Source organism: Pleuronectes platessa, chromosome 10, assembly GCF_947347685.1.
Source record: "Pleuronectes platessa chromosome 10, fPlePla1.1, whole genome shotgun sequence".
NCBI classification, from domain to species: domain Eukaryota; kingdom Metazoa; phylum Chordata; class Actinopteri; order Pleuronectiformes; family Pleuronectidae; genus Pleuronectes; species Pleuronectes platessa.
In genome coordinates this window covers 13,399,395-13,421,736 of record NC_070635.1, presented here as the reverse complement: position 1 = coordinate 13,421,736, position 22,342 = coordinate 13,399,395, and the positions used below count along the sequence as shown (strand labels likewise).

The 22,342-nt window shown below is 39.7% G+C and overlaps 2 protein-coding genes across 2 annotated transcripts; both read right to left on the bottom strand.

The window, feature by feature from the left end:
• Positions 1-6,447: 6,447 nt before the first annotated feature.
• Positions 6,448-7,560, bottom strand: hoxa13b (homeobox A13b). Its single transcript, XM_053432820.1, has 2 exons — positions 6,924-7,560; positions 6,448-6,686 (listed from the first exon to the last, which is right to left on the bottom strand). Exons 1-2 carry the CDS (start codon positions 7,558-7,560, stop codon positions 6,448-6,450), a joined length of 876 nt encoding a protein of 291 aa, XP_053288795.1.
• A 3,512-nt stretch (positions 7,561-11,072) lies between these two features.
• On the bottom strand, positions 11,073-18,659 carry hibadhb (3-hydroxyisobutyrate dehydrogenase b). The gene is made up of 8 exons (XM_053433398.1): positions 18,530-18,659; positions 17,137-17,297; positions 16,932-17,041; positions 16,719-16,840; positions 12,746-12,879; positions 12,514-12,590; positions 12,249-12,405; positions 11,073-11,815 (listed from the first exon to the last, which is right to left on the bottom strand). Exons 1-8 carry the CDS (start codon positions 18,597-18,599, stop codon positions 11,657-11,659), a joined length of 990 nt encoding a protein of 329 aa, XP_053289373.1. The 5' UTR covers positions 18,600-18,659; the 3' UTR covers positions 11,073-11,656.
• Positions 18,660-22,342: the final 3,683 nt, after the last annotated feature.

The following is a 22,342-nucleotide window of genomic DNA, read 5'->3' as shown; positions in this document are numbered from 1 at the left end:
AATCTGCCTTTGGAAATGTCCTAAAATAATCCTCGCATTGTTCCTGCGCGGCGCTGCGCTCCAGTCACTTTGAGGCAGACTGCTGGAGCAGAAATCCTGAGACTTGCAAGCTGACGTGGGGATCCATCTCTATCCATTCCTGAGGGCCAAAGCCATGTGACCACTGGCACAAAATGACAGATAGCCTACGCCTCAACGTGTAGGCTATATGAGTCAATGAGTCTATGAAGAAGACCTTTGGCTGCACGGGGAAGGAAAAATACCGAGAGGGAAATTTGCATGGACCCAAATTGGGCAATTTTGATGGAGCTAATATCGTAAGCGCGGGTTCTTCGATCCCAGTATGATTGGTAGGGCTACTGGTGGCTGTGTGTACACTATTGGTGTTGAATTAACACATCACAGAGGAGAATATAACAGATAATAACAAACGATTTCATGCGTAAAGTTCCAAGATTTAAGTTTGTAAACCTAACCCTCACCTTAACCCCAACCTTAACCTTTACGCAGAGATTTGAATACTTTAGATGATGAGGATCACAATGCATGTATGTTTACATGAGGTAGATTATGCATGTACACCTTAATCCTTGCAGCACTAATGGAAACAATGGGGAATTTGCTGCATTTGATAGGACAAGGGAATCTGCACCGGAACGTGCGTCAATTATGCGTCAATTACTTTTGAAAGCTATCTTCACTGATAAGGTCGTTTTTTGGATATTTTGTAATCGAGCTCATGCATGCACGAATTCCTGTAACCTCTGTTTGTGAATCTAATACTGCTCCGCTGGCTATTTATAGAGCAATGGAGTCGACAAGTGGCGGAGCGAAGTGAGTCATGCTGCACTTTTACCAGGAATCAGTCCAATGTTGCACAGGGAGACAAAGAGACAATAGCCTGTAGACAGGCCTGGTTGTTTCTCTCTCTCCCCCTCTCTCTCTCCCCTTGTATGGCTGCTTCATGCCTATTTATGTGGAGTAACATTCTTATAATCACCATTAAAACATATATGCATATATGGAAGGATATACATGTATGTTTTTATGGATAACGACTTAGGCTCTGTGGACAAATGCGCCATATCTGCAGAGTTACGTTCAACTGCATGCTGGTTTTCTCTTGTTTGTTTGCGTCAAAGTTGATGTTAAATCCGTCTGTATGTTTATTCACCACGTGTTGGTAATTGTGCACAATGTGCTCACTGCACAGAGGATTCATGCGCCAAAATAAAAACGTTGGAATACAAAGAAGAGGACGGGCCAGAGAGCTGGAGTGAAGTTCACATGAGGGCAATCAGCTGATATACACGCAGTCACGGCAGAGCACGCGTTTAATGTTTAATGTAAACACACAGATGTTGTTTATAGGCCATGAATATTGAAAGTCATTTGCTCCGATCTTTACATCGCCTGTTCCCTCTTTTGCAACGCCCAAAATAAACCGTTGGACACGGGCTGTTTCCCCACACTCCAATCCATTTTCATTAGCCAGCGCTGCTGAGTGGAAGCGGGCACATGTGTCACGTAACACTTGATCCGGCTGCATGGAGCAACTCTTTTTTAAAATTCAGTCCAAATTCACGTTTCCTGCATCAAAGACTGTGAATTTGTCATGTGCAGGGAAGCATTAGGAGGCGGTAATATTTCACTCATGTCCAGGTGCTTTGCTGCTCCACTGCCACTCACTGACTGTGTGTTATTACCATGTGAGGCTGTTATTCACTTGGCGATTAGAATTGTCTTACATAATAAATGTGAAGGTATTTTTTATAATAATTGTTCTGTGGTGGTGTTCAGTCGCTCATGGGCAGCCTCAGGCCGAGACTGGAGGAGGGGCCCAGTTTGTCACTTTAAACCTTCCTCCTTCTACAGCTCTGTTTTCAACAGGGTTTGGCCTATAACTATTAACAAATATCAAATAAAAACTGAGCCAATAAATGTCCTTTGGTGCACTAAAGTAAAAGTAACTAATGGGCTTTGAAGAAAAAATTAAAAAGCTGGTAAACCTTGACCCCTAAATTATCTAGTGATTTTCAAATAAATAAGTGGAATTATAGCCAATATGCTAAACAGATTTCCAGGTGCCATTTGTTTATATATTTCTTAAATTAATTCCCGGATATTCCAGAGTTGCTGATCGCTTGTGAGTCGTCCTAAAAGGTTCAGATGCAATCGGAAATGGGGAAAAAAATGTAATCTTGAGGCAAAAGATTTCTGAAAAAAGAATTCATGCGTGACGTTTATAAATAAGCTGGAAGTGTAACAGTGATTTAGATCTAACCCATGTGTCTGGTGTGGATTATTCTAACGGGATTGAAAAAACAAAACTATTTTCTTGGTAAATTCTCTGTCCACACTTCTGCAGGATTGTGGTTTAGTTTAATAGTTTAACGATTTAGTGACTTGTTTTCTCTTGATCCCTGAATTTATTCGACCAGAAGCTATTTTCTAATATTGAACTGAAAGATTAAGAGTTTAGAGGCCAGGCCGGGAAGTTTGTGCAGAACAAATTACAGACATCGGTTAGTAGTATTTAGTTTGATATCGGTTACTGATGTAGAGGGACATTTTTATTTAAATGTATAACTGTCTTGGAAATAAAGAAGGTGTTAATCAGTATTACTGTTCCAGTAGGTTTGAATTAAGTGTTTCTGGGGAGACTGTATTTGTCTCACATGGGGCCTTTAAATTGCTGAGGAGGAAACCAAATAGCAGCCATTTTCAAATCTCCTCATTTTTATAATATTCAGGATGACTTGGAGGTGTTAATAAAGATAATTTAAACTGATTTATCACTTCAATTAAATATTTCTGTGTGAGGAGTGCGAGGAGTTTATGTTAATGAGAGTTCAGCATGAAAAATTAAACATGCAAAACGATATTGAGAAGATATAAGTTTAAAGATGAAACAAAAAATGTGCCCCTGGTTTTTCCTTTACTGATTTTTAACTTTTGATTAGATTTTCCCATGAAATCGTCTTTTTGGAACTTGCCTCGGCCGCCCGTGGTCTCATTATATTTCAAGTAAACTATATTGAAATATGATAGTAAAATGAATTCAGTTTGAAGATACAGCAGATAAAAGATGTGAAGAGGCAGAGGACAGAGGAGGAGGAGGGAGCAGGAAAAGATGGTTGGTAGCTGCAGTCTGACAGCACCTGGGTTGGTGTGTGTGTGTGTGTGTTTGGGTGTGTGTGTGGGGGGGGGGGGGGGGGGGGGGGGGGGCGTCTCCGGATGCAGGGTGCTATTTAAGGGGGTGGGTGGGGGTTTATAGCTGAAGCTGCAGTAAAATGGAACAACTTAGAAAGCTTAATAGAACTTTCTCTGCGCGTGATCCCGATGCCAGCGGATTGGACGTTTAGCCTTTTTGTTTGATTGTGGACACTAAACAGGATTTGTCTCGTTTTTATTTTCAACTATATTAGATTTTCAAATAAAGATTTTTTTCCTACTTGATTGTCTGAAGTTCATTGCAACCTAACCCCCCCAAACATTTCAGTAAAAACATTTTAGAGGATATATATAACTGTCTTTTTTTTTTAAAGGGAACTGAATCAAAGTAAATGTTTCATTCTTCTGGTTCAGCCTTTTATGTCTTTGTGAGTGTGTGAGTTTTAGTGGCTCCAATTTCCTCCATGTCAAATGGGAACTTTTAAATTCAAAGCCAGGGTCCATTTTTCCAATTTTACTGTTTTTACACACAGGTTTTGATCTGCAGTTTACATCATGTTATTATTATTCTTACAGTAACCGATTCACACACTTCAGGCCCAGCAGCCTTTATACGGGACTTTTCTGGAGTGAGCTGCACTGACGTGTTGAGCTGTTAGGGGGAGCAGTGGCACAGGGGAAGAGAGGAGAGCCACCCCCCTGCACAGGAACCACAGAGGAACGTCTCTGAGTCCATCTCCATACACGGTTCAACAAGGTGGAAGAATATTTATAAACCAGAAACACCCTAAACAAAAGTGGTCAACAAAGCAGCACACATGCTCAGAAAATATCCACAAATGATAAACCTGTGCTCATAGAGCCATTCTATCCAGTCTATCAGCAGCCAGGCCTCTGAGTGCAACGATAAACTTGCTATTGTTGGTGAAATCCCCCTGTTTGTGAGAGAGAGGTTAACACTCTGCTGCCTCGTTATCTGGAACTAAAGCTTCTTTTCATGGCACTTACTGACCAATCAAATACAGACGAACTACAGAACCCTGCAGGTCATAAGGTTTGACACCAGGACAGTTCAGAACTCTGTTGTCTGTATCCATATTACATATAAATCAGTAATCCTGTGAAGGAATATATATCCTGTTCACTGATGTCGATTAGTTTAGCTTACTGTAAATGTCATATTCTGTGAATCATGCTAACACCATTATTTAATTTGAGAGTATATCAGTGTATGTATCAAGACGAATATCAATATAGTGAAATATAGTTGGTAAATGGGTTGTTTGGTTTGTTTGGATGACGTGTCAGTCTCTTCTGTTGCAAACTGAAATAAACAATTTGTCCCTGAACACAAAACGAAACTCATCATGAAAAGAATCACGTCGTGTAATGGATTTACTCAAAGAAAACAGACTGCGCCTCTCATGATTTTAATATTTCATTTCTCCGTTTTAAGTATTAATGAATCAATATGCTCATGAACTGTGAACAATGATTTTCGAAACGACAATTTCGAATTCCACTTGATTAAAAAAACTACATGAATAGTGTTGGCCCGTGAGTCCATTAGTTTAACTTTTTCATTTCACATGTGTAGGGAAACAAAAATGAAAATGAGATAATTCGATAAAAAGCTTCTCATTCTCATTTTCAACATATCACGATTATGTTTGTGTTAATACACTGATTCAATTAAAACATATTTGTAACCTATATGTCATAAAAGATATATAACTTAATACAATAAATATTAGATTAAATGCATTTGAAGTGATAGTTACAACAACGATTTTAATTATAAGTTCAACAATAATAATAAAAGTCGCTGTAACTTTCCCAGCTTTATCTCCTTTTCTCAAATATATAATTACTATAGTACCCCTATTTTTTTTAAGCTAATAATACATAAAGGCATCATTATTAATGAAGAAATATGATTTTGAATTCTTACCCAAATATTTAATTGTTAATGTTGATATGATTTAATTTATTTACAATAGGTTAAGTCTAAGAAGTAAGATGCACTGACTGCAGAGTTCCTGGATAGAAGCTGTGCTGTCAGGGTTTCACCACTAGATGGAGACATGAACTCTCAGAGGCTCAGACTCTTAAAGGCCTCAACTCACCATCAGCAGCTCAGACACTTTCCACTGTGACCATTTGAAAATGGACCATGACACGAACTGATGAAGCGATAAACCTGATCCTCTTAGATCGAGCACTCGTGTTCGTTTTGGACTCAACAGGATGAATGAAAATGACAAGCTCACAACGCGTCTCTCAAACATTTATTGTGAAAAACTTTGACTATTGCAGTAAAAACAAAAAAAAAGGTAGAATAGATAGTTGGAGTGAAATAGTATTTACATTTTTAAATATGCGCACTGTTTCAGAACTTCTTTTTTTTTAACGAGGAATCATCCTGGACTGACAGAGAGGAGGTCAGTCTGTTGACAGGCGAGTTATTCAGAATAAATAACCTGTGTTCAGAAACAAGACGTGACGGGGACGAGGTTTGAGCAAAAATATAGAAATTCTCAGACTGTTTGATCACTTTTTAAACAAACACCCTCTGACGAACAGATAAACTGAACGAATGACATAAAGAGATTGGTGAAAAAGCACATATGTCTAAGCTTTTAAATCGTTTCAAATTGTGAAATTAAGATTTTCTTAAAAATGTAATTGTGTATCCACAAATAAATGCTGTAAGAGAGTTGCTTAACGCCTTCTCTTTGGTTTGAACGAATGCGTAAAATGTCAATTTACAGATTCGATCGTTTGGTTATTGTTAATCAGCCATTTGTTAAACTTGGCCCGCTTCTTCTGTCGTGATCTTAGACAGAAATTCCTTTTCTTTTTCTTGGATATTGGATTAATGTGTAAAAATGAAAAATTAGAACTGATTCTAGAGATTGTCTACTCTTCTTAATGTTCTGTTGGATTAAGGCGCGTGTTTCTTTGGGTCTCTCTGGCCTTCAAAACCAAATCTCTTGTCAAATCTGAATGTTTTCAGGAGATCACACATCCCTCGCAGAGTCGCCTTGGTCGACATGTAGCACACCATTTCCGATCCTCTGTGAACAGGCCGCATCGACTGGTTCCAATTAAAACGTGAGGAAGTAGAGGAGTGGGCAAAAAAAAAAAAAACGGAGCCACAGTGGCGTCAAAGAAAACCTTCATATGTAATAAATTATAGCACAGTTTTTTGGGGGGAGTGGAGGAAAAGCACATCCATGTCCGCATGTCACCTCCTGATCAGTATCTCCACAGCTAACTGGAGCTCTTGAATTTATGAACGACCTTCTTCTCCTTTACGCGCCTGTTCTGAAACCAGATTGTCACTTGTCTCTCTGTCAGGTTCGTCTGCGCGGATATCCTTCTCCTTTTGTCCTTGGTGATGAATTTATTGGTGGTGTACTCCCTCTCCAGTTCTTTCAGCTGCACCTTGGTGTATGGCACACGCTTCTTCCTCCCACGGCGAGCAGAGCTGTCTCCAGCAGATATCGATTCTGAGGAGGGGAAGAAAAATGCAAGGTCATATTTCAATCTGCTCGACTGCATCAGTGAGAACACGATTTCAATAATATCATTATTTTTTCTGTTTTGCATTCTTTATTCTCATGTGCGTAAAGCAGTGCAATTTACAAATTTGGCATTAAACATATTTAAAAATCAAATTTCTACAGTCTATTTGCACATTTCCTCAACCAATGCTTGTTTATGATAGTAAAATAATTTAAACATACCTTGTAACGAGGATTTCCACAGAGGATTTGGCTGGGGCTGCTCCTTGGTGCAGTAAACTTGACCACTCCAGCCATTAGTGATGGCCCATGGCTGGTAGGGCTCCATGGGCAACAGGGGCTCGTGTCTTGGCTCAGAGGGCGCACTGAGCGCCGGCACGACAGGCACATCCAAGTAGCTTGGCTGGTAGGGACCGGAGGAGTAGCCCTGGTAAAAAGCAAATTCTTTCGCCCTGCTCGAAAACTCCTCACCGGAGACAGAGGAGTCCATGTATTTCTCGCCATAGCCAGAGGGCTGCGCGCACGCCTTGACGCTGCCGTGTGACATCCTACATGGATAACTGTAACTGCTGCCAAAATATCCATACGGCAGAGACGCGTTGGGTGAACTCTGAGTGGCAGAACAGGGGCTACACTGTTTGCCCGGCTCCCCCATGCCAGAGACTGGCACCTCATTCGCAGTGTAAGTGGTGCTGGGAGCCAGCGAGGTCGGATGCGCTAACAAGTTCCTGCACTGGTTCGCAGCGAAATTGCCTCCAGTAAATCCCTCCATGTTCTTGCTTCTCTCATCCAGGCCGTTGTCGTAGAGGAACATCACCGGGTCAATCCAGTGCGAGTGGAGGAGCAATGAGGCGGTCATAGCATGCCCTACATCGAGACGACCAACTCTTTTTCAAAATCCCCTCGACTGAGCTGAGACAGGGACTCGGGCAGAGTAACGATACCCACACGCCTGAGTGCATCAGGATCGCGAGGTTATTGGCCAGGGTCGAGCACGTGATATGCAAAGGAGATGATAAACGTCTAGACATCAGATAGAGCAGATCAGGCTGTGAGTGTTTGTGGAGACGCTGCACATCAGCATATCCACGTTTCTTTTACGCACATAAGACCTGGATGTATTTTTTTCTCCAATCTCAAATTGACCTGTTCATCTGAATTCTGAACACAGTGAAGCTGAGATGTCGAGACCAATCCCATCGATCAAACAGAGGAGCTAGAACAGACTTACATGAATAATTGTGTAATAGGTTTAGCGTGAGAAAAACTGTAAGTGATATATGTATATTATTTCCCGTCGGAACTGAGGCACAATTACGCGTGCCGTGACAGTTACGCGTGCCATGACAGTTACGCACACTTGATGGATAACGCAAATGGGATGTATCCTGTTTTGATTGGAAATGATTTCGGGTTTAGATCGTAAGATTTATGTTTTATGCGCATTCAGCAAACAATTTTCAGTTTGACATTTTTTGGGCGCTTAATTGGACACCATATCTTTAAATAATCTGAGCTGACTGGATTTGAGCGATGCTTTTACGCACAAAGATTTCACAGACGCATTTTTAAGAAAATAATAGTGCATCTCTACTGTAAATAACTAAAAAAGCATAATATATAAAATTAAAACATTTCATCATCCTCACATTTGGCACGATGATATGTCCATGCAAACTCAAACTTGGCGTCCACAAAATATATGCCAAACTTCCACATTTGGCTGCACTCTTCCTCGTTCAGCTTTGGACGCGGCTGGAGGCCAAGGTCAAGTTGAAAGTTGCAGTCTGGCCAAATAAGCACCTCGGGCCAGGGAGAACAGAGAGGAAACACCGCTGAGAGCCGGAGAGGAGACTTAATCGACAGGATGTGCTCGTTTGTGACAAGGAACTTCAACTCTGTTTTTTTTTCTTTATTCGTTTAAATCTGACTTTGGCAAGAAGATCTTCAGGCAGTAAATAATCAAACACCAGATCTCAGAATGGATTCATTTGTTTCGTCTTACAAAGTTAAAAAAGTGACTCAAATTGGAAAATAAAGCAGACATCTCCATATCTGTACATACGTGGACTCTTGTTTTCCGACGCGCAGTTTGGACAACGAATTGTTCGGCCACTATAAGGCACTAACACGTTCAGTAGACTGTGCGGGGTTAATATTATTATGAAAGAAATAAGTAAAAATGTTCACACCTTTCTTCTTTCATATACATATTTTTTTAATTTCCCATTTTTTGACTTGAGGCCACAGACGCAGCGGAATGTTTGCGCACCTAAATGTGAGCGCTTTTTATTTTTTAGTAGAGTTTTCCCACCTTTTGGGGCAGTAAATCTTTATGGCCCAAGTTCATAGCTTGTGGGCAGAGTGAGTGAGTAGTGGTCTGCACTTCAGGCGGAAAAAAAGACCTGAATGTTTTATATGTAACTGGATAAGTCCAAGTCTGAGTCCTATTTTTGTTTGTTTGGTTGCGTTGTCCTGAGCGGAGCGGCCTTTTGTTTACCGCCATTACGCAGAGTATTGGGATAGAAAAACCTTCTGAAATGGCCGAAGAGACTGGTGTTGGGGGCCCGTTGTTCACACATGAATGCGGCTCATTTGAAAATGTATAAAATCGGATAAATAGCAAATAGGCTACAGTTCTCATGTTATATTGTAGCCGAATAGAAATGTAATTTTCGAGACGAGCTTTGTTTTTCATTTCAGCACAGACATACTGCACTTAATTGCCCAGATTCATGTAAACGTACAAAACACCGCTATATAGTTCATGTTTACATTTTAAGATTTGTGAGTCACAGTTTATTGTTCGTATATACGCGCTCAAGACAAAGAGAATTTAGTGCTGGGCCTCGCTTCGTCAAAGTCAAAACCAAACTGCGGTCAACTGACAACTAAAAAAACAACATTTTGAATATCAAGAGTGAAACATAAAAGTATAATAAGAAATAGACGCATTTGACTGAGATCCGCTGAATTAAAATTCGCATTTAAATACGATTGTTTTGCGTTTCTTAAAAAAAGAACCCATGGTCCCATGCAATGCGATGTATTTCGATGGCTCTGATGAGTTTTAAATTGCTGGATTTGGTTTCTGTTGCTCCTCGTTTACGGAGGAACGAAGCTACGCATAGGAAAAGTGAGTCACAATGAAAGCCACAGATTGAACAATAGAGGCGACTCTCACTGCGTTTAAATGCAGAACAGGAAAAGATCGGATCGTTGCACGTGGCCACATTGTGGATCACAAACAAACTGCGATTAAACAAACAAACAAAAACAAGGTTATCTTTCTTCAGGGAAGTCTGACTTTAGGAAGAAACTGATCCGCAAGACACAGACTATAAATGAATGCCCCTTTCGGCTGTTGTTGCAAAATTACAAGACAGACGACAAATACACGACGTATTTAAGACACTTCTATCATCATCGCATTAAACAATTTAAAAAGCAAACAGACCACTGAATGCAAAGCTTATAAAAAGACGCAGCGAGTTGCAGGAGGGATGATGGTGATGATGTCAGGGCCTGTGTGTGTCTGTGTGTGTGTGTGTGTGTGTCACTGTCTGCTGGAGGCCTGAGACCAAAGCGCTGCTCTGTTTGCAGGACCTATCAAGTACATGACAACACGGCTCTCAGCCTACAGTGCTTAATGGACTTTTTATGGGTTCGTCTTGTGATCGCATGACCTGTGGCACCTTGGCCCCTCAGTGGCTCTTGGCAAACTACATCAGAAACATGCCGCCCTCCTGCTCTGGCCTTAAAGTGGGGATACGGAGAGAGGGAGGCAGATCCCCTGAATGACGATACTGCAGTATGTCCTCCTTGTGGAGCAAGGAACAGGCAATGCGTTATATAACTCCAGTAAAGAGTAATCAACGTAATAGAATTTAGATAATTGGGTTCATACCGAAGGAAAAAGTTGCAGAGTCCTTGTCGTTTGAAACAACGCGTCAGCGCTGGTCTTGTGTTGCTCTGTTCGGCGCCTCGCATCCTGCCTCTGGATCTGCAGCGTGCACGCTCCTCCAGGCAAATGATTGCTCAACGGCTTATCCTGGCTATTGAACCAGTGGCACACGCGACGCATACTTACATTTGGGAGCCATTTACTAAAGCGATGAGCGTCCAAAACGAGTCATTTAGAATCCAAAGTGGCAGCATCTCTCTGTGCCTCAGGTTTAAAACTCTTCCAATTGAGCAAATAACTAATTTGACATTTGAGCTGCACATGAAAGGTGCAATACAAATAAAGTTTATAATTATTATTACTGCAAAGGATCAGAATAAACATGATGCTTTCAGACAGTTATCGCCTTTCCTAGTCAGTCATTAATAAAAGGACGAACTGAAAAAGATGGTAAAATTATTATTCAATAAGTTTTAGACCTCACATTTTGTCTTTTATTTCCTTACATTATATCATATGACACTCGTCTCCAACAGTAACATTTCCGATGTCAAGAGAACAGAACAGCAACATAAAGAAATGATCACAAACAAAAGATAAATATGTGGAGACTGAACAGTTGTTCTGTCTTGAACAGCGCTAATGATTCATCTCAACACCAAAGGTCCCCTCCCGACTTGGCATTTTAAGAAATGCAATCTGCAGAGCAGCCGCTACTTCACAGTCTACTTATCTTATGAATCCACATCTGCATATCTGACAATACACTTGCTTATTAAGTTGAAAAGGAGTGTTTTATTTTTTTAAAAAGGCTACAGATCACACAGGAAATTTGATTTCCTATAGGAAGAAGTGTTCACGTTATGCGTCTCCTTTTGTCGGAGCGCCCCAGGGGTTCATGTCTTTCACAACTTTGAAAAAAAGATAAAGTAAAAAAAAAAAGAAAAGGGAGAGAAAAAGTCCTCAGGGTGAAATGCACCCCGACTACTCGTGCGTTTGTCCTGTGCAGGGCCGGAGCCTGGCAAGGCTGTGGACGTGGTGGAGGCGGACATTACTGACCCTCCTCCTCACGCAGGAACTGGAACACGGAGGAGAAATCTTTATTGGCATAACCACGTGCACACATCATACGGTACATCTGATGGGCTAAGGAGCCGAGGGGGACAGGAGTCTTTGTGCTCGTGGCCGTGTTCTGTGCTAGCCCCAAGTCCTAAAAAAAGAAAAGAAAGGCAAACATACTTTAGAAAAACCTATTGGGCTGAAAATGTCACTCTAAAACAAAAACCACAGGTCCACACACCAGATATTTCTTTTTTCATTTTGTTGTAATAATATTGGCTTCACTCCCATGAAGAAAGACTGATGTAAACTGCAGCTGAAGACTTCACTGCCCCATTTCAAATTGTGTGACCACAGACAAAACGTTTTTCTTTTGTCACAGACCTTTTATGTATACATCACATTTCACACAGATTAGTCCTTGACTGACATGTGATAAATCTGATCCATTTAAAACTCAAGACGTATTAGTACCGATATTTATTTTACTTAAAAGATACAAAAATATAGAAGACATGATAATTTCTTGACGATAACTAAAGTAAATTTAACCATTTACTGTAATTGAGTGCAATTACACTGACCTTCGCCATCAGCTGGGTGCCGAAGCCTCCCTGGTAGTTATTCCCTGAGGGGACTCCCTCCATAACTCCAGGCACAGGGTTGTAGGTGTCACTCGACCAGCAGCGTCCGGAGCTCATGTTCAGGATTTTGGCCAAAAGTTTAGGGTCAAGGCCGAGTCTGTGAGTGGAAGAAAAATGTCATGTTACAGAAAATATATTGCAGCAGCATATGTTAACAAGATATATAATCAGTTTCCTGTTGTTTATTTGAAAAAATAGTTTTCACCTGATTCCCAAGTTCATCGTCTCTGAAGTACCAATCATTCCAATGGCTAAAAGCATGTTGTTGCATATTTTAGCAGCCTGGAGGAGATGACAGGATTAGCATTCAATAACGTTAACACCAGGTTAGATTACTTGAAATAATATTAGTGTACAATACTGCCCCAATACTTATGACACAACACTACAAATTAATCCTGATATTATATTTTATATCCTGAAATATCAGCTCTTACCTGTCCAGTTCCGACTTGACCGCAGTACACCACGTTGGCTCCCATGCAGCTGAGCAGTTCTTTGGCTGCAGTAAATTCCTCCTCCGCTCCTCCGACCATAAAAGTCAGTTTACCCGAACTAGCAGCACCCACACCTGGGAATGGGAAATCAGTTAAAAGTAATAACGTTTATAACAGCAGAATTTTCGAAGTAGCTGGAAAAACATATGATGCATGATGATACAAGTTTAGCACAGCATTAAAGAGATACTTCTATTAATGTAAATAAAACTGTTTATCACACAGAGGCGCAGTACAAACCAATGCATTGCATTGAGATGCAATGGTGAGATAATAATATATATATAAAGCTGCATATCAATCAATGCATCTTCTTTTCTTCTCATAACCTGTCAGCTCTGTAGCGCATGTTGTATGTTATGATCACAAAATCTGTTAGCTATACATGTATAATCTGAACATAATGCAGAATGAATTATTAATTTGTGGACATGTCTACTTGAAATTCAAGCATTAAATGTCAATTAGACATTGATTTCAATGGAGGGCGATTTATCTTTTTGAACTACATGGATTACGTCACTCACTGGAGAATTTTTTTAATTTAATTGAATATGCTAATAGAAAAAAAAATTGAAACAAAAACAGGACAATTAATCAGTAAAACAATAAATGGGAAATCCTCACATCCATACAAGAATTAGAATTCAGACTCTCTCTCTCTCTCACTCCGGATGTCAGTCCAAAGTGTTTGGGCCGTGTCGTAAAAACCCTTCTCCTACAATTTAGGAAAACAGCTGTTTCTGCATCTATTTGTACATTTAACACTGCATCCAGGTTCACATGGGGTTAAAAGCTAAGTAACACAAAATAACCAGGTGCAAGCCACATGGTTACCAAGAAATGAAGCAAGAGTCTCATAATTAATCCTAAAGTTTACAGGAAGCTAAGAGGGGAAAAGGCACAAAACGGGTGCATTACATTTCCCTCTGCCTCGTCTTTGTGAACGGCAGCGTTTTGTATTAAGTGGAACTTGGAAAAAGTAAACTAGTGGAGACAGGTGGGAGTTACAACAGTCAAGTTAAGCCGAAACAAAAAACTCTGAATGGCAGTAAATTAAAACACGTAGTGAGATGTCAAAAGCAAGATTTAACAACAGCGTTAACACAGTAAAGTTCACACATTGATTGCTGCTGTAAAAATGGGGAAGGAAACTTCAGACATCTTAAAATATTATAAAAAAGCACGGTATGAACAAATAACTGTCAGCCACTGAGATGACAAATAAGTCAGTGTGTCATCTGCACAACACCAAAACCTGATCGTGACTAATCCGAGAGATGCCACACAGTATAGAAAAAGATAATAAAACTGAGATTAAACCATATTAGCAATTGCCTTTAAATGGAGATGGGTATACACATATCTTTTTATAAGTTTTGATAGTATTGAAACATGATTTATCAAATTAACTATTTAAACATGATTCAAATTGTGTCCCAAATACAAACTACAAAACTTATTTATAAAGCAACTCAAAACCTAACAAAGTGGCCAATAAAATAAAAAGGATACAAATCTCTAGGTTATATACATTCTATGCTTCAAGAGAAGTGAAATGTGGCTTTTCTTTCTGGAGTGGGACAATGATGGAAAGTCAACAACATATGTATTCTGCCCTTCAGTTACAATTAATAAACTGTCAGGAAAGAGAAGGTTGTTGGACTTTTTTCTCCAGCGGAAGCATTCCTCAACTGTGCAGCGGCTGAAACTTCACTGACACATTCGAACTGAGAGCTGAGACCTTGAGCTAGAGGAGCACCGGCTTTACTATCTGGGAAATAAAAATGATAACATCAATGTTTTTGGGGGGAGAAAACTGTAAGACCTGACCGGGAGAGATTTCCGTTAAACACAGCCTATTTATTGTTTAGGAATGTTTACTGGAAAACCGTGTGGTCACTTCCTCTCAGAGATTTCCCAGATGGAACCCTCCCCTGCAAATGACTATATGCAAAGTCTACCAAGACTCGGATGTAGTTATTTCAGAGTAAGTTGAGGAAATCTGAAAGATGGCAGTTATCTCGTTACGGACATATTTTCACACAAAGTCAGTCACATGCTGACTCAATTACATCCCCACCACTGTGTGTGTGTGTGTGTGTGTGTGTGTGTGTGTGCGCCGTTACATCAAGGCTTTAACCACACTGTTTAAACAGTCACTACCATTCCACTGTACTTCTTTTAATTTCTGCCCGACCACAGACAAAAAGAGAGAGATGTTCAAAAAGTTTCATTTAGGAGCCTGGTGATTGACACGACACATTAAAGAATGACACACTTCAGTTTGCACTGGTTAAACTGCTGCTACCACACAGAAGTGCAGACCCACATATGTTAAAGACAAAAAGCAGGACAACTTTAATCCATGTGCACTACCACAGGACGGAAGCATATAAATCATTACTAATCTTTAGGGCCAGACCATAAAATGGACCAGTTTGAATTCAAACAAAGTGGCTGTCCTGACGTTGACGAGGCCAAGTTCAAACAAACTGTTTCTCTGTGGACCCCCAAGAAAGTCTGAGAGCACATGCTTTACTGTTGGAAACATTTAAGCAGGAAGAGGCAGCTCTTCTCCTCTTCGCCTCAGATACGAAGCCGGTGCACTTTATTACGTCCACCAGGAGGTTTGTTTTCATCTTGCCTGTTTGGTTTTAAGTGAGATGACACAAAAACTTCTAAAAAGTTTAGTTGAAGGATGAAGTATGGTTTAGAGAAGAACCAAAACCATTTTTGTGTGGATCCAGGATATTTGTACACTTTCTTTAGCATTTCTAGAGGGGGTGTTTTTCTTTTCACCATTTTATCAGGAGGAAAAATTATAAAAGATTTCGATAAGTATGTGAACTTTGTTGCAGCCTGATTCAATTTAAGGTGACTGTTGGGCCATGGCGAAGGTACACTCGGTTCTCAGTGATATTGTAGTAACCAGTGCATCAGCTAAAAGCAACACAGTTAATTTGCCACCACTATAATCCTTCAACTTGACAGAACCTTGACGCCTTATAAATAAGAGCCCTGGTCACATACAACACACAGAATATGGTGATTCCTATAGGACAACAATGTACAAAAAAAACCACTCTAAATGGAGGAATGCTTGATTTTCCATAATTCCTGATTGCTAAATAACATCAACAAACAATAAAATATATTAATAGATGACTGGTTTATTAAACTTCTCAGTTTAATCTCAGCTTCTAAGAGATGGTTGACTAAAAAGCAGAAGAACCTCAGTTTAATGCAGCACATTTCACAAAACTGCAAGGGCCTCAAAAATTACCACAAGGTCTCGACACCCTGATAGCTTAATGGTTAAAGCATGTTTTGTTTTTAATATTTTGTCAACTAAAGTATGCGTCACTTCCTATTACGTCTACGGCCCGGTGCTTTTCCCTGCAGGTGGCTAATCTTGAGATTCCGACCCCCGGCCTCGACAAGCTAACCATGGATAAATCCCCAAAAAGACATTTCTGAGGAAAATAGAGTTTAATTCTGCTTGGACCGATTCATTTGCAATGATGCCGGCTTACCTGTATGCTTGATAAAATAGCAATAATATGTCAACAGTTTTTTTCTTTTTTGTCGATCTATGATTTCATAAATGCAACAAACTATAGTTTTTATATATATAGTATATCTATATATAAAACTTTGTAAGCTGTGTTATCAAATATGTTTTGCGGCTCCAGACCAATTTTATTTGGTGGAAGAGGGGGCAAAAGGGCTCTTTTGATAGTAAAGGTTGCCTACCCCTGCTTTAGGGTCACCATATAATAAAAAGGTAAAAGGGCGAGAAATATACTTCAAATAATCAACATAGGTTATACCAGACACCTTCACGTAAGTAGCATTTACTGCAACCTAATTCATGATTCAGAAGTGTAAAAAAACAACAACAAGAAGGTACCTCCAGATACTGGTGCATCCATGAAAACTGCGCCCATCTTCTCTGCAGCAGCAGCCATCTCTTTTGAAACCGATGGGTCGATGGTGCTGGAGTCAATGAGGAGGGAGCCTTTCTTTACCTTTCTGTCGGGAAAAACAAATAATGCTTAGGAGAATCTGCGATAAGTGTAGGAAGTTATCTTGAATCATATTCAAAAGATAAACCAGAGTATACTTGAGAATGCCATTAGGTCCGGTGTACACGTCGATGACATTGGGACTAGAGGGGAGCATTGTGATAATGCGGTCGGCCTTGTCGGCTACCTCAGCTGGATTATCCACAATCTGAAAGAACACACAAAAACCTCTGGGTTAAGAGAGAACAAACAAGGAACTTAAAAAAAGAAAAAAGAAGAGTTGTCTGCATTTCACGGACTCACCTGAGCTCCCAGCTCTTGCATTTCCTTGCAGGACTCCGGGAACACATCTGTGGCGATGACTGGGTATCCATGCTTCAGCAGGTTCTTTGCCATTGGGTTTCCCATGTTGCCCAGACCAATAAACCCCACCTGTGTCTTTGAGGCCATAGACCTTGTGGAGACTAAAACATAACGGCCAAACGGATCAAGAACAAGACACAGTATCCTTAAAATTATATCAATATGCCTTATTTGTATTTACCACACGTTTCTATAGATATCTAACTACATCTTCTAAGAAGGTTATGTTGTCATGTGCGTGTTTGACTGTTTGATATTTAACATTACGCAAAAACTACTGAACGATTAAAATGAAACTTTGTGGAGGGAGCAAGGTACGAATGAACACAAGGGAAAAAACATTGAATTTTGGAGGAAATCTATTGTAGCAGTTGGATCCAGGTATGTTTTCACTTTCTTTAAAACTGCCAGATAGCGCATCAGACTTGGTGAAGATGTGCACTCTGCGTGCACCCTTGTAATTTAAGCCTCCATGTCATGACAAATGTATTTGCATAATTTTAGGCAAAATCCTGTCTGAATCCAACAGCAAAGAGTGTTTCTAAACTGTAACCTATCCTACCATTGCCAAGAGAGCTGATTACATTACAATTTACATTTTAACCCTATGCAGATGCCCTTCAGTGTCAAAGTCATCTTATGCAATCATACCCTGGGCTTTTCAATGATTACTTTGGTTTGGGGGGTTGCTCTTCCATAAACTTATGTCAACATTAAAAATCATGAATCACTTATATACATTACATTTGATTCCTTCAGGCCAACTTCAAACCAACCCAACTGCTGTGTTCCCTTCTGTGAGATTGTGTTACAACCATTTGTTCGCTCAAATGCTGTTAAATAAGCAACACGACAACATTATGCAACCTGAAGGCACACTTCCAATGACGGATGTTTGCAGAAGAACGAGTATATCTGAATTGGACCTCACAGAAGCTGTTGTAGCTTCAGTTTAAGAAGTCACCGAGTCACCAACCATGTTTCTGCAAGGTGCAGGGGGACAGCCATTACATAATGAACCCCAGGCAGAGAGTGTAGAGAAGGACAGCGGTCAGAAACAAGGCCGTGGAAACATAATGGCTGTTCGCGCGAAGGCATTTTAAAACAGAACGAGCTCTTTTAAACATGTGAAATGTGAACTCCAGGCCCTGAAGCAGCAGCAGCAGCCAACAAAGCAAATCCAGAGCAGCCAAACTTCTTCTACTCCTGCAGCATTTTAACAGAGACGAGTGTTGTTTTAAGCCATAACGAGGCTTCAGCTGACAGCCGGAGCTCCTGGAGGAGACACCACGACGTGTGTATCGCGTGCAGGGTCTGAGTTTGTTCCGCTTACCGCACACAGAGTCAACATGCTTGCTACACCTTCCAACTAGGTACCGAGACCCTCTGAGCACGGCGGCCATGCTTCTTCCCTCTTGATCCTGCGTGTGACGTCGCGGGAACGTGATTTAATGGCAGGTTCGTCCGGCCAATCAGGCGACAGAGCCGCGCAGCGGGACTTCCTGTGTCCAGCCAATGAGCTGCATGGTGAGGCGGGACTTAGAGATGTAAAGGGACACGTTCAGCATAGATATCTATGACGTTGAGCACGAAGCGAGCGGAAGTAAATATTGTACCATGTCGTTTATATTTGGAAAATAAATATTTATTAGTAGAAGCAAGTTTAAAAATAAAATAAAATATGGAAACAGGAACTGTGGTTGACAACACAATACGCATGCGCGCTGACTTGTACTACCACGGGCTTTAAACCTACACGTCAGCTGATTTGGTAACACCTCTGACACACCCACCCGTCACAAGATAAAGAAACCTGTTTTAGGGAGGACTTGTATGATGACAGATTTGTCTTCATGACAGATTTGTCTTTATTTATTTCCTAATGTGCATATTTATGATTTCACAATAAAGTGAATCTTTAGAATAAACCCAGAGATGCCCCACTTGCTTTCAACAGATCCCCCAGAAACTCTGCTTTGGTCTGTCTTATCCAACATTGGGAGACGAATTCAAAAGTAAGACCCCACACATGTATTTCTTTGTTAGGGCCAGAGCACTGACAAGCACTCACAGACAGGGAGGCCCTATTGAAATTGTAGGGATTATTATTATACATTTTCAGGCAAATTAATTGGCTTTTTGAGGGCTTTAACATACTTTTGTATTAGTTACCTCATGCGCCGAAGTGAACTGCGCACATCCTGCGCAAAAGCAAACCGCGCACCTCCTGCGCAGAAGCGAACTGTGCACCTCCTGCGCAAGATTTTAACGATTTTGTTTTTTATTTTGTATTTATTTATTTATTTGTTATTGTTTTTAATTTGACATAGCGTAAGATATTGTGCAATTAATAGGTGGTTGTAGCCCTGCCAATCTGAGGGGTTCAGTTTCTTGCCAAGGACACTTTGGCATGCAGATGGGAAAGAGTGGGGATTGAACCTTCTGGTTGGATAACAACCATTCTACCCCCTAGGCCACACCGCCCTTATAGTAACATTAAGGATTAGATTATATTTTCATTCCCATGATAAACTAAGCACAGGAAGAAGATGGACAAATTATTGTGTGTATGTGTCTGTGTCTGTGTCATTCTATGCTGCTTTTGATACACATTTCAGAGAAAACCATTGTATTTTCTACTTTACTACATATATTTTACAGTCTTACTTAAAAGTTACTTTTATATTTTTGGATTTGAGATACTGGCTGATTTAACATGCTTTAAAAACCTATTGTTAGAGAATAACCCAGTAGTTTCCAACCTTGGCTTCTGACGCCTTACAAGAATCACAGTGTGGGACACATTTAATTTACAGTTTTTCTCCATTGCTTTGGCTCATTTCACGAAACAGAAATGACATTCTCAAAACAACACGTGCAAACCTCCAAACCACTGGGCACTTGTTCACAACAGATTGGAATATCTCATTCCTTTAATCAAATTGCAATTGTATTAGCACATCCTTGCAATGACAAGTACAATTTCCAACAGCTTGCACAAGTTTCAAATGATTTAGCACACCTTTGCAAACGGTTAGGTACAATTGCCTTCAGTTAGCCCAATTACCAATTGAATATATATTGCTGGTGAAAACTGACTGTCGCTTCTCAGTCAAGTGGTCGTTCTCTGCAGAACATGTTGGCATAATTTCATTGTTTACATCATCACCTGCACAATAGTTCACTCTACTGTCAAAATCGTACAGGCACATAATACCATGAAAAACATCATGATATATACTGTAATAAAGATATCTTGGATCATTGGCTTAATTTTCAGGTGCAACTAGAACTTTAGTAATCAAGGTTGAGTTTCACACATCTGATCACCAGTCACACAGTGAGTTTACAGTTTTTCTCAATTGCTTTGGCTCATTTCACGAAACAGAAATGACATTCTCAGAGCTCTAAGTGCAATTGGCAAAATAGCCCATATGGTTCAGCTAAACTACATAGATCACCTTCAAAAGGTCATATCTCACTATGCCAAATTTTAGTTTTGATGTGCTTATTGTTTGACAGTATATTGTGCTGTACACATTTTCTGTTACTGTAAGCACGATGTATGGCAATTACTGTAACAATTTCCATGGCAGTATGAGTTCAATAAACATATTTTATGTGAAACCTTGAATAAATATTTTTTCTGTTTGATACACATAATATTCTGGAAAGAAAACATCTACTGTAACCATTCAGTGACCATTCAAGGACTGAGCCAAGATTGAAATGTGCACATGAAGGATATTTCTATGGTCCACTGCCATACTGACAAAACATCTAAACATTTTGACCTGTAGTGTTTAAACAATGCCAAAGGGACTTTTCATTTTGGGGGCACTGACTATTTGTATGAGAAAAGGATTTAGTTTTGACTGATGAGTTGGCTGTTTTGGGAGAGATATGACTTTTGCAGGTGTGCTATGGAGTTTTGCTGAACCATCTATGTTATTTTGAGAGATGAGCCACAGCAATCGAGAAGGAAATTTTCATTTTGGGGGCACTGACTATTTATATGAGAAAATGATTTGCTTTTGAAACTTGAGTTAACTGTTTTGGGTGAGATATGACCTTTTGAAGGTGATCTATGTAGTTGTGCTGAACCATATGGGCTATTTTGCCAATTGCACTTAGAGCTCTGAGAATGTCATTTCTGTTTCGTGAAATGAGCCAAAGCAATGGAGAAAAACTGTAATCAAATCAAACCTCCGGCCTCCTGAACTTTTACTTTGAAGGTGAGCTGTATATCTGTCCCCCTTTGGATGTCCTCGTTCAAGTTTAGGTTCTCAGGTTGACTTCCACTTCATGCACAGAGCAGGTGAGGCCTCACTACTGCACGAATGTATAACAACAACAAATCCCTGGTTTCTATTACAATTTGTTTGTGTTTTTACATACAAAGACAATTGAAGTATCCATCTGTCCCTCCCACCTTCTGTCTATCTATCTATTTATCTATCTATCTATCAATCTATCTATCTATATATCTATATATCTATCTATCTTCATATCTATCTATCCATCTATCTATCTATCTATCTATCTATCTTTATATCTATCTATCTATCTATCTATCTATCTATCTATCTATCTATCTATCTATCTATCTATCTATCTATCTATCTATCTATCTATCTATCTATCTATCTATCTATATATCTATCTATCTATCTATCTATCTATCTATCCATCTATCTATCTATCTATCTATCTATCTATCTATCTATCTATCTATCTATCTATCTATCAATCTATCTATCTATATATCTATCTATATATCTATCTATCTTCATATCTATCTATCCATCTATCTATCTATCTATCTTTATATCTATCTATCTATCTATCTATCTATCTATCTATCTAACTATCTATCCATATCGTTATGCTCATAAGCATTTGTCCAAGCATTCACGGTATCCATTACTCTTCAGAACATTTGTTATTTGTATAGTACATTTTCGCTTGCAGAGAAGAAAATATAAAACATTTATTAGTATTTATCAGGCAACATAAATCAACGTCTTTACACTCTGGTTCATTTAATGCTAGTTTCCCTTTTGATTTAGATTTCAAAGCAGATTACATAATAATGTAATAATATAGTAGAGTAATTGATTGTAAAAAAAAAGTTCCTGGTGTTTCA

What these genes read in the sequence shown, in the direction of transcription:
- hibadhb (XM_053433398.1), bottom strand. Translation starts at nt 18,599, where the DNA reads ATGGCCGCCGTGCTCAGAGGGTCTCGGTACCTAGTTGGAAGGTGTAGC. An exon ending in GTCAAGTCGGAACTGGACAG is followed by an intron (nt 12,591 to 12,745) that starts GTAAGAGCTGAT and finishes CATCTCCTCCAG; the next exon opens with GCTGCTAAAATATGCAACAA. An exon ending in GCACCCAGCTGATGGCGAAG is followed by an intron (nt 11,816 to 12,248) that starts GTCAGTGTAATT and finishes TTCTTTTTTTAG; the next exon opens with GACTTGGGGCTAGCACAGAA.
- hoxa13b (XM_053432820.1), bottom strand. Translation starts at nt 7,560, where the DNA reads ATGACCGCCTCATTGCTCCTCCACTCGCACTGGATTGACCCGGTGATG. An exon ending in GTGGAAATCCTCGTTACAAG is followed by an intron (nt 6,687 to 6,923) that starts GTATGTTTAAAT and finishes TCCCCTCCTCAG; the next exon opens with AATCGATATCTGCTGGAGAC.